Genomic DNA, 12,847 nt, shown 5'->3' with positions numbered 1-12,847 from the left:
TATGTACTGGTGTGGATCACGTGGTGCGCACATCACAGGGTGTGGGTATATGCAAACATTCACGTCTAATTGTATCCACTTGGTGGGCCACTTACCTAGTCCACCCTGTACACATGTTACGCAATTAATTTAATTGAAATGACTCTCACAACTTTGATAAATCATAATTTACACACTATAAAATTAAAGTGTTCACTTACCATTAGTCTTATTTCACTAAATACTGTGATTCAGAATACATGTGTCTGACTATGACTGATTAGGGTAGGTAAATGAGAAGGATGCTATTTATTGCAGTTGTTTCTGCCTACATTTGGCAAGTGTGAATTTTTTACTTCTTAGTGGACTATCTTTCCCTTTGTCTTCCCTTACCAAACTTCCTGTGATTTGAGAGTTGTAGCTGTGGACACACAAACTGTGTTGCATTTGTTGACAGCCAGTGCCATCAGCCAGTGACTGTGCACCTTTGCTGGAATGTTACCTGTCTCACTGACAGCCCATCCACATGGGCGAGTTATTACACAAGTATCTAGTGTTAAATATACCTTAAGTTTTAGAATTCCCGGCCATTTGAGACAGTTTTTTTGCTGCTTTTTGACTGAAAGTTAGCTATGGAATTTGGAAATTGATATACAGTACATAAAAATATTGATGCACCCACGACATTTTTTTGGGAGTAGTCATGAACCCTGGGATTCCACAACCCCACCCCCTCTTGTTGATTTAATATGTGATATGTAAAAGTTCTTCTGCACTATGTAACAACTCCAGAAAACATTGTTTTCGTGCCAACAACCTCATTATCTTAGCCATCATTTTAATAATTTATTTGTCCAACAGCGACTTCTTCACGTTATTTCACCTGTCAAAGGTAGGGGGCCAAGGAGAGGTTGCTACTTCACTGGAAATTTGGGATAAGTGTGAAATAAACTGTCAACAGCACGGTGGTGATAGCTGTGATGTATTTTTAATTTTGTGTCCGTGAAAGGTCTCTACAAATACAGAACAACATGCTGACATTTCAAAATAATCTGAGCATTATCAGAACAAAACATAATATTTACAAAATGCTTCAATAAATGAACTAAACAATAACAGAAATACACATAAATCACAAAAAATTGACTTTTGTTTCCTTATACACTATTGTCAATATACATTTGTTGCAAAAGTAAGTACGCTACAGTACAAGAGGATAAAAGGTGGGGAAGGAAAGTAAAGAGTCGTTTGTTTATGGTAAACAAATCAGCATTACTGCATGACTGAACTTTGCATACTTTTGTGAAGCACAGCAAGTACAATTGTATGCAGCATTTGAAACTTGTGTGAAGGTTATAAGAGTGTGTGTGTGTGTGTGTGTGTGTGTGTGTGTGTGTGTGTGTGTGTGTGTGTGTGTGTGTGTGTATGTGTATGTGTATGTGTGTATGTGGTTTTTTTTTTCTAGTTCACTGCTGATTTCTGTTCACGGCTTTCTAAGTATTCACTCAAAAGCATTTTCGGAATGGTATACCCATCATTGTCATTCCATACATGCACATGTCTTGTGTGAGAGGATTCATCTGTTCTACCTGTAAATTACAACACACTTTTCAGTGTACACTAACATGAGAATCTATAAGGAACAACCAGAAACCAATGCACATTAATTCTCTTTTGTTTTTGAAACAACTTCCAGTTACAATAAAACATTTTCCTGCAGCTCTATAAAATATATCTCTCACCAATACAGTGTCATTTCATTATGAAATTACTGCCATAAGACTTCATTTTTTTAAAATAGTTTTTTTCTTTCCTAAGACTGGTAATTATGCTATTAATATTTGTTTGGAGGCTACAACAAGTCTTAAATATGAATGACAGCAGTTTTAATTTAGATTTCTTTTTTCCAGTCTTGCAGTCTGTCCTTGATTATAGCTTCCAAGATATTTATTTAGGAATGTCTAAGCTGTCTGTGGCACAAACATAATGGACATAAAAAATCAACTTGGGGTGTGGGTCTCTCAGTGTGTGCCAAACAATGTGAATAGTTATTTCTGTAACATGAAAACTTTCCACAAAGACTCAAGATCCACACTGCTTTTTTTGTTCAATATTGTGAAAGCTTATCTATGAGATAATGTTCGTCTGTGGTCACTTGACATCCATGGACATAAAGATGCAACACACAGATGGCAACGCGTTCTGTAGGAACATCTTTCATTCTAAAAAGGAAGTGAAAGTCACATTGGTTTCTGGCTGACCTTAGTATTATAATTTAAGAATAAACTTGAGAATCAGAAATACAAACAAAATGTTTCACAAATGCTTCCAGTGGTAAGAAAAGACACTTCTAATCTGCTGGATCTTTTCTAATTAGGTATGAAGATACTAAGCAATGTACTCATGGATTCATGTTAGTTTTAGTGAAATTGTTATTAGATAGTATAACAACAACAACAACAACAATCTGTTACACAACAAATCACACAACACAAACTACCCAAGGTAGCACTGAAAATAACTTAACAACACTTTAAAAAAGGAAGAAAGTTCACAAAACTGCATGTTCAATCAGAAGGTGTAATTGAACTTCTGTTCAGTTCAAGAATAGAACCAAATCTGATATTGATTTTCGGAAGAAACAACATTCTAAATTGATATATTCAAGAAAATAAGGAGTATCATAATGCTTTGTTACTCTTATAAAAATGGTTTCGAATACGCAGGTGTTCATTACATAACTGTTCTTTAAAAATATCTACACACAGAATAACATCAAGCAACAGAATCAAGTTGAAATTATCTAACAACAAAATCACTGGATTATCAGAGCCAATAGAAAATATTATTAAATAATTAGCATCACAACTGCAATTAATGGGTTACATTATGTATAAAGTGACTTATTTAGCCATAACATAAAACATGACCCATTTATTGTTTTGTAACTCCCTATGCCCCTGAAACAGATGAAATCACTAGAAATTCAGACCAGCTCTTCCACCATACATCCAGCATTAATCTCAATATTATAATAATTATTAAGCTCATTTTAAAGTAACATCTATTAAATGTGACTTGTCTCTTTAAATATTGTGGAAAAATGAGTGCATAAAAACATGATGGAGGAAGGAAACATTGCTCTGAACAAATCAGATCCTTCAGTTGGTCACAAGATCATAAAACTTAGCAACTGTGCTTTAGCACCAGAGATGACAATATCCCAGTAACATGCACTGGAGAAAGTTCACAGTCATGTTGGACTTTATAGTGACAGAAATGAAACTAAAACAGCAGAACAAAATATATATTTACATGTTGGCACTGTACATTTGTGTGAATATAGTGTATTGGACATACATGCAAGCAATTCTGTTAGTCATTAAATCTATTGCAGAATATCATAGTAATGCATATGTATGTAACAGATAATAGTGATACGTTAGTTCTGATGGTGATACCTCAGTTGGTAGCATCAATAATTCTAGAGCATAACGTGATGAGTTTCAGGTAGAATATCTTTTAAGTTATTTTCTTTGACTTTAATCTATTTTAGATTATTCAACAATTTTTTTTATCTGTGGATCACCATTAAATGCATGTCTAACACACAGTTCAGCAAAAGATGATGTCTGACAAGACACATGAAGAGTCAAATGGAGGGGCTCACAACTACAGGGTGGTTGTAATTAAAGTTACAGTTAAAAAATGAACCACTGCTCTAAAAGATGTCAAATTTGAACAGGATATTATCGAAGGAGGGGGAAACATAATGGGAAAAAATTACCTCTAGATAGCACTGTAAACACCACAATATTCAAAATAAAAGATGCAGGGTACATGGCTGTTCCTCAGCTTGCATCTGATGTGCTCGGCATGACTGCTTCAATGCACAATCACAAGTTGCTGGTATAGCTCTTTTGCAAGAATGTTACTTTGTACCAGCAGCTCTGCAGAAGTTGTCAACACTCGGAAGTACTGAAAAAGGTGTTGGTCCATTACCTGCCAAGGGCCTGGCGTAAATGAATATGAAATTTAAAAAGGCAGGTTCTTTTGAAGTACAATGTGACAAAGGGAGAAAAATGGTTGATCTGATGGTGTGGGCCACAGCAGGGTCGAGCGATGATGTGCAAACATGAATCATCCTGCATTGCCATCCCTTCAAAATTACAGATGTTAAGGAGATGCTTCATGACCTGCTGGTAAGAAACATTTGCTCTAGAATTTCTTTCTCACATGGGAGTGGACAATGAATGGCCATGGAACATTCTGTGGACAGATGAAGCCCACTTCCATCCCCAAGGATTCTTAATACACATAATTGCTGAATATGGGCAACAGAAAATTCACTCGCACATCAACTGGTACCACCTCATTCTGCAAAGGTAACTGTGTGGTGCGGGCATATATATATATATATATATATATATTGTATACACTTGAGTGGTATGTTAAAATATTATGGAGTGAGCACAGCCTCCTGCTCACGTTCCCAACATCAAACCAGGCTAATCACATGATTTTTGGCTGCCACTGCTAGTCTACGATTTTTGGTATTAGTGAAACTTTAATATATTTGCCTTGTTTTGTACACGTTTCTACACATCTGACTTTTAGGGCCAGCTATGGTGCAGCATCGTCATTGCTGCAGATCAAAAGAGAAGTGTATGAAAGGAGGACCAGTTACTTTTCACAGGTATGTACAAAAAATGTATAATTGTAATTGTCATGTTGAAAAACATAGAGAGACAGTACTATAAAGTCTTGTACTCTAGAGATAATTTCTGTGATTGTGCGTGTTTACGAGACTGCCAGTCACTGTATACACTTGAGTGGTATGTTAAAATTTCTAAGTGACAGTCTCGTTAATTTCCTCCAATTTATGAACATTCTCAAACCCTTGTGTTTATCTAATTATTTCTGCATGAGACCGTTCTCTATGCAGCAACATTGTAGTTTAATTAATTACAACAGATATTCAACAACATGAGTAAGTGCAACAGAAAATATAAAAAAATATAGTTGACTGTCACTTCTTATCCCATTACCGAAATATTGTAAATAAAGTGGAATCCGAGCTATGATACTGTGGCTAAAAGCACAATACCACTGCTCTTCACATCTTTAAACCATCTACATCCACATGTATACTCTGCAAACCACCTTCAGGTGCATGGCAGAGGGTACATCCTATTGTACCAGTTATTGTGGTTTCTTCCTGTTCCATTCACATATACTGTGTGGGAAGAATGACTGACTGAATGCCTCTGTGTGTGCACTAATTATTGTTATCTTATCCTCACGACCCCTATGTGAGTGATATTCAGGGTGTTTTACTACATTCCTAGGGTAATCATTTAAAGCCAGTTCTTGAAACTTTATTAATATACTTTCACAGGATAGTTTTGTCCGCCTTCAAGAGTCTGCCGCTTCAGTTCCTTCAGTATCTCTGTAACACTATTCCATGTATTAAACAAACCTGTGACCATTCATGTTGTCCTCCTATGTATGCATTCACAGTCTCCTGTTAGTCCTACCTGGTATAGGTCCCACACACTTGAGCAACATTCGAGGACAGGTGGCGCAAGTGATTTGTAAGCAATCTCTTTTGTAGACTATTTACCCTTCCCCAGTAGTCCACCACCTGCTTCACCCATGACAGAACCTATGTGATCATTCCACTTCACCTACCTACAATGTTACACCCAGGTACTTGTATAAGCTGACTCACTGATATTATAGTTGTAGGACAATTTTTTTTTTTTTTAGTGCAAAATTTTACATTTCTGAACATTTAGAGCAAGTTGCCAATCTCTGCACCATGCTGAAATCTTATCAAGATCTGACTTAATATTTATGTAGCTTCTCTCAGATACCACTTCATTACAGATAACTGTATCTTCTGCAAAAAGGCTGAGTTTACTATTATATTGTCTGCTGGGTCATTACTATACAACATGAACAGCAAGGATCCCAACACAATTTCCTGGGGCACACCCGAAGTTACTTTACATCTAAAGATGACTCTACATCCAAGATAATAAGCTGTGTCCTCTCTACCAAAAAGTCCTCAATCCAGTCACAAATTTCACTTGATACCCCCTTACTGTCGTACTTTAGACAATGAGCATAGATGCGGTACTGAGTCACATGCTTTTCGAAAATCAAGAAATACTGCACCTAACTGTTTCCCTTAATTAAAAGCTTTTAGTATGTCATGTGGAAAAAGTGAGAGTTGGGTTTCACATAATCAATGTTTTCAAAACCATGCTGGCTGGCATTGAGGAGGTAATTCTGTTTGTGATACTTCATTATGCTTCAGCTCAAAATAAAGTCTAATATTCTACAACAAATCTATGTCAAGGACATTCGATGATAGTTTTGTCACCTGTACCTTTTTCAAGAACTGGGCACAGTTTTTTGTTTGAGGGACCTATGGTAGATTATAGTGAGAAGAAGGCCAACTCAGCTGAAAATTCAGTATAGAGTCTGACAGGGATTTCACCGGGACCTAGAGTTTTGGTCAACTTTAATGATTTCAGCCGTTTCTCAACATCGCTAATCCTAATGCTTATTAATCTTTTCAGTGGTACAAGGATTAAATTGGAGGATTATTTGATAATGGAGTTAAGGATTTCAGCTTTTTCTTTGCTACCTTCAGTTTCAGTTACTGTGTCATTTGCTAGGAACTGGACACTAACTCTGCTGCCACTAACAGCTTTTACATACGACCAGAATTTCTTTGGATTTTGTGAAATATCATTTGACAATATTTTGCTACAGCAGTCACTGAAGGCATCATGCATTGCTCTCTCGACTGCCAATTTGTGACATTCAGCATCTCTCTATTTATAGACCTCTGCTTTGTATTACACCTATTATGCAGTAATCTCCGTTTCTTTACAGTGACTGTATAACACGGAGATTCCCTCGCATTATGAACTGTTCTACTGAGTACACATCTATCCAGTGTGTGGTCAACCATTCTTTTAAACTTGAGCCAGAATTCCTTTGCATGCTCCTGATCTGTGCTGAATGTTTTAAGTGCCTCACTGAGATACTGAAATTCTGATTTTTTTTTGTCTAGTTTACTGAACATATATATCTTTCTGCTTGTTTTAGTTGTCCTTTGTACTTTGGTAATCATTGATGGCACAGCTGTGTCATGGTCGCTGACACCAATTTTGATGCAGACATCCCCAACGAGGTCAGGTCTATTTGTTGCCATCAGATTCCATACACTTACATCATGAGTAGGATTCCTAACTATCTGTTCTAGGTAGTTTTCTGAGAAGGCATTTAGTAGTGTTTCACAGGATGTGTTACCACACTTACCACTAGGTGACACCCACCACTAACAAAAGTGTAATTTTCCCAATTATCTATTGGATGACTAAAGTCTCCACTGATGATTACAGTTTGACTGGGGAACGTACATACAAGTGAACTAAGGTTATCTCTGAAGTTTTCTGTTACAACAGGAGATGAGTCTTATGGGCAATAGAAGGATCTAATTATCATTTTATGCCCACCGAGTCTTGCCCAAACAATTTCACATGTATCTTCAATTTCTATCTCGGTGGATTAGTGTTTTTTTGTCTACTGTGACAAATACACCACCTCCATTTTCCATTCGCCTATCCTTTCGATATACACTTAAATTTTCCCAAAAATCTCATTGCTATCACTTTTAGGTTTCATCCAGCTTTCTGTACCTTGTATTATGTGAGCTTCAATGCTTTACATGAGCACTTAAAACTCTGGCACTTTGTTGCAAATGCTTCTGCAGTTTACTGCCAGGATTTTAATACTCTTCAGCTCTTCAGCTGTCATTATCTGGATTGGATGGACAGTCGCCTATTTAAAAAAAAAAAAAAAAAAAAAAAAAAAAAAAAAAAAAAAAACTGTTTCTATCCTACGCACTGTCAACTACCTGAGTAGCAGGCTCTAATGTGTAGGGCACATCTGACCTATTTATGGGGACCCTACAGTTCTCAACCCTGTAGCGTAAGTCTAGGAAGTCATAGCCCAGTTTTTCACAGAACTTTCAAAGTATCTGATTCAGCCCTTCCATTCGGCTCAGAACGAAAGGGCCATGGCCATTTCTGGGGACAACGCTGCAAATTGTAAGCTTCGTTGAGACTCGCTCCATGAAGCTGGTCTTCTCAACTTTCTCTGCCAGTCACTGGAATGATCCAAGTAAGATGTCGACAACACAATCTGCAGTTGGTTGCAACCTGTTTCCTGAATGGCTGCTGGAATAGGTTTCCTCAATGGCTGCTGGAATAGCCCCTTCAACATGTTTAATGAGACACCCAGGCATACACACTCAGTGCACACTGTGGCCTTTCTTGTCCCTTGCTGCCATTTCCCTACGGGGTACCATCATTCGTCTTACATTTCAAGTGCCAATGATTTATAGACCCCTACCATTTTGAGTTTGCCTCCTCCTGACACTGGACAAAACAGGTTTCCACACAACAGTTGAAGCAAGACCCACTGTGTCAGTTTCAGTGAAAGACAGCATCTCAAACTTATTGGTTAGAGGGATCAGTACAACACCCTGAATCCTCCCTGGTCCCCGTCCGCCCTGTACAGGATGCCTACTGACATACCACTTGCAGTCAAGTGGATAGGTAATGATAGATCCTGTACTTTCTGCAGAGAAGACAGGATAAACTAGAGAAAATAGTACTTGAGGTACGTCTGGTACACGTATCAGAAGTACAAGACTCTTGGGAGCTCTTCCAACACACCTATTCTCAGTAGGTGTCAATTGTTTGACAGTAGTCAGGCTCATTTCCAGCTGCTTACGTCAACTAACTCATCCTGTGTTTAAGAACCGCAGTCACATTGGGGCTGTGTTTTGGCTGATGATGTATTATAAGGCAGTGAACAGAGGACTTTAATTTAAACCTGCTGATTATCTTTTAATTTGTAGAGGTAGAAAGTTTCTAATTCCCTATGAGAATTGAAGCAGATACACAAAATAGGATTTCCATTAGAGCTACAAAAAAACTGTGGTAAAAATTACTACTTTCTTAAAAGTTCTGATGTTAATTATAGTTGTTAACAAACTCAAAAACAGAGTTGATTTATGATATATGCAGATAATAATTAGGGCTACTCCTCTTAACAAAATTTTTGTCAGAAAATCTGCTACAGTAACTAAATCACAAACCTCGATCTGTTACAAATTGCTCATAGATTATACAAAGGACGATGGTAGGTTCCGAAAATTCTCAAAAACACATTTATTTGTTTTGATACACAATGAAATTCAGCGGAGATGTATACTTTAGCTGAACTGTGAACCACAAACACTGATTTGCTACAAAGTAAATTATGTATCCACAACACTCATATCTGTCATACAACACTCAACTGTCAAAAATATAGTTTTGGAAACATCCGAAAACTCTGAAACTAACCTATGTCTCATGGAACTGTACAATGAAATCAGAGAAAGATTGTTTTGAATGACAATAAGCCTACTGCCTTAAAAATTTTAAAACAGCACAATTTAGTTCAAGCCTACAATTAACAGTAACAATACTAGTTTATCACAGCACTCGCAAATGTTTGAAATTTCACAATACGAACAAGTACTGATACAATGAAAGATTACACAGAGGAAATGATGCAAACAGTAAAATATGTTAATATAGAACTTTAAATCAACACACGATCTTGTACAAGCAGTCTCACATGAGGGAAAATTACTAAGTCAGCTTTTATATATAGATTAACATGCATATTGCACAGGTTTTTCCTTAGCTGATTCTGTCCACACTTTTACACTGGCGTGCTGAAGGACACTGCTACACAAGTTTATCTCGACCACAACTGCTAAAATGTGCGGCACCAACAAAGCAAGTCTTCTGCCTGTTGCAGTTAACAATGCAACTTCAGTGCTTGGTATCAAATTGTTACACTGTCTGTAAAATGCATATATGCAACTTTCACAGTACTTCTGAAGGGAATCTATCTGTAGCAGCAAAATAACAACATTCAAAATGCACTAAGTCCTATACAGGTTAAAATGCGCCATTCCAAAATCATGTGACTAACTGCAGGAGATGTTACAGACAGAATTCTTATTCTGTGCATGCAAATTCTCACTCCATAGATATTTATACTAAACGATCATAGGGCCATATTTTTCCAAGGAGATAGGTCCTGCAGGTTCTGTTACCTTTACCATTTCTGGTAAATTCTAAGAGAATCTTTTGTGCACCAACATCATTGCAAACCTTCAACAGGTGCAAGATGGCACTCCTCCACATATTGCATAGCCAATGAAGCAGCTGGTGTGCAGGCATCTTGGAAATACTAGAATTATCAGCTATCATTTTCTTACAGCCTAACCTTCCAGATCACCTTATCTTAGCCTGTGTCACTTTTGGCTGTGGCCTTATTTGACTGATGATGTGTTGAAGTGCTCCAATTACAAATCTAGTTGAGCTGAATGCATGCATTGTGCAGCACATTCTAAATGTGACATCTAAGACACAGTTATTTGTTGTTGAACATGCTGTTTCTCAATTTCAACTTGATACAGAAAACTGGACAGCATACTGAATGTATCTTGTGCCAGTATCACAACAATTAAAAACCAATTTCATTGTTGCTTTCTATGCAAGCCTTACAATAATGGAAAACAGATTTTTCCCATCTGATGTGGTACAACCTTGTCATGATGAATGGACTTAACTTACTAACAGTGCCACAACTGTTTAATGTCAAATTTATGCAGTCATGCACAATGCACAGTACAGTGAGTTTAATGTGCAACTCTCACTATAACCATTGTATTGCAATTCATCTGTCATTTGTAGATGAATCCATTACTTAATGAAGCTTACAGTGCTATGAAGCATAAAAATTGTTGTTAAAATTTTGTTTTGTTTCCATAATGTTTACCTCGTCTTCGATTGATATCATTCAGAGCACACTGTTCTACTATCACCAGTGGAGAATAGCCAGTGTAGGATATGGCTTCCCACACCACAATTCTGGGTGTTGATCCTGTGTGCCTCTGTCGTACACACTCCAGATTTTTGTGCTCCCCTGCACGATGCCACATATGCATTTGCCCATCATTGGCAACAAGGCACAAGCGACTCATCACTGAAGATGACATCTCCATTCGTCCTTCCATAAACGCCTATCGTGACACCACTGGAGGTGGGCTGAGTGATGTTGGGGTGTGAATGGAAGACGCCCTAACGGAATGCGGGATCATAGCCCTGCTTCACGGAGACTGTTGCGATTGGTTGTCAGTGATTACCCCGAAGCAACAGTGTCCCTAATTTGTTGTCAAGTGACTGTGTGGTCCTGCACGGCACTTCGTGAAGCGCAACGGTCTTGGCGTGCATCTGTGCGTCACTGCTGTCCGGGCCCAGGTTGCGGGCATATGCACCTTCTGCTGACCACTGGCGACAACATCAATGCACTGTGGAGACCTCTTGCCCCATGTGTTGCACAATTTTGCGGTATGTCCATCCAGCCTCCTGCAAGCCTACCATACGCTCTTGCTCAAAGTCCGTCAGTTGCACAAACGGTTCACATACACGCTGTCGCGGCATGCTGACAATGCTGAAGACGCACAAGGAGCTCCGTACACCACGTCAGAACTGGCTGCCACTGGCTCTGGCGGTGAACTACTGCTGAGCACATTGTGACGCGTTTGATCATCGCATGCACTGCCCTCTCACAGTGTCCCATGCAAGTATACCAGGTCTTATTCACTTGAGCCAATGTGTTCTTTTTTCATTTTCTAGGAGTGTATTAAGAATCAATATAGGAGCAGAATTTTGTGTTTGAAGGGGCACCAGAAAACTGCACCATACAGCTCACAATAAAATCTAACCGCTGAATAAAAAAACAGTATTGTTAGATTGGTCAGGATTTCTGTACCTGAAAGTGCATTTCCATTTAGAATGTGGGCAAAGCTTTGACTTACACAGCATTCACACTCAACTAGACTAAGACAAGTTGAGAAAAAAGAGTAAGATATTGCTAAGGAAGAAATCACACTCAGAAATTTTTTTGAAGAAATTTACTTTCATGTTCTAAATCTAAGTAGTCACAAATAGGACATAAAAGAAAAAAAAAGATTAATTTGGGTTCCAGAGCAGTGACTAGTAACAAGACACTGACATGTTCTCTTATAGAAAGAGTGTTTAAGGATGATACTAGTGCAGAGGAAACATCAAAGTAGTGAGTTTTGTTCTGACCGCAAGTAAGTTATCCATAGCAGACGACAGCCTACGAGACGTTCCTGCAGCACAAGGGGAGCGGGGGGGGGGGGGGGGGGGGGGGGGGGCAGTATCAGGTAAGGGGCTGTAAACCAGTAATAATTCTGAAAAAGACTTTTACTCTACTGTCAACTCTTTGATGTAATTTATGCTGTGCTGATTTTTTCCCTGTTCACACTGAGTTTTTGAAGACTCAGTGTAACTCATTTTGTTCCAGACATTGTGTGATTTGTAATAGCAAAAATTGAAGTCCACCATGTCTGATATTATTTTATTACAAATAAATCATTTTTTTCAACATGTTATGCAGCTTTTCAGCACACTTCAGGAACACTGTGTGTTACAAGGTTATCTTACTGGTGCTACAGAGAGTTCTCAGTTTCACACACTCTTGAGTTTTGTAGAATATTTGGTGTGTGAACAGTCAATATCTTTGTACCTCACTTCTGTATCTCTTGTTGTGTGACCCATAACAGCAAAAATCAAAGTTTATTGTGTATGGACTATTTGTCAACCCACAACACATTATTTCAACAGGTTATAGGCCCATGAATGGAAGACAATTAATGGTTGGTTGGTTTAAAAGAGCGGGGTGCAGGGACCAAACT

General features: G+C 38.1%; 1 protein-coding gene across 4 annotated transcripts in view; it reads right to left on the bottom strand.

The window, feature by feature from the left end:
• Positions 1-944: 944 nt before the first annotated feature.
• The window catches only part of LOC126298624 (R3H domain-containing protein 4-like), a 114,588-nt gene continuing 102,685 nt past the window's right edge, over positions 945-12,847 (bottom strand). For 2 of the 4 annotated variants that reach the window (XM_049990029.1, XM_049990031.1), the window contains one exon: positions 945-1,568. In XM_049990029.1, coding sequence (XP_049845986.1) covers positions 1,441-1,568 — 128 coding nt within the window. In that variant the 3' untranslated portion in view covers positions 945-1,440. The remainder of the gene's footprint in view (positions 1,569-12,847) is intronic. The other 2 variants (XR_007552632.1, XM_049990030.1) reach the window with 1 other exon arrangement.

The sequence above is a fragment of the Schistocerca gregaria genome, chromosome X (genome assembly GCF_023897955.1).
Source record: "Schistocerca gregaria isolate iqSchGreg1 chromosome X, iqSchGreg1.2, whole genome shotgun sequence".
Taxonomy (NCBI): Eukaryota; Metazoa; Arthropoda; class Insecta; order Orthoptera; family Acrididae; genus Schistocerca; species Schistocerca gregaria.
The sequence above is the reverse complement of the archived record's forward strand: the minus strand, read 5'-3'. Positions and strand labels throughout refer to the sequence as shown.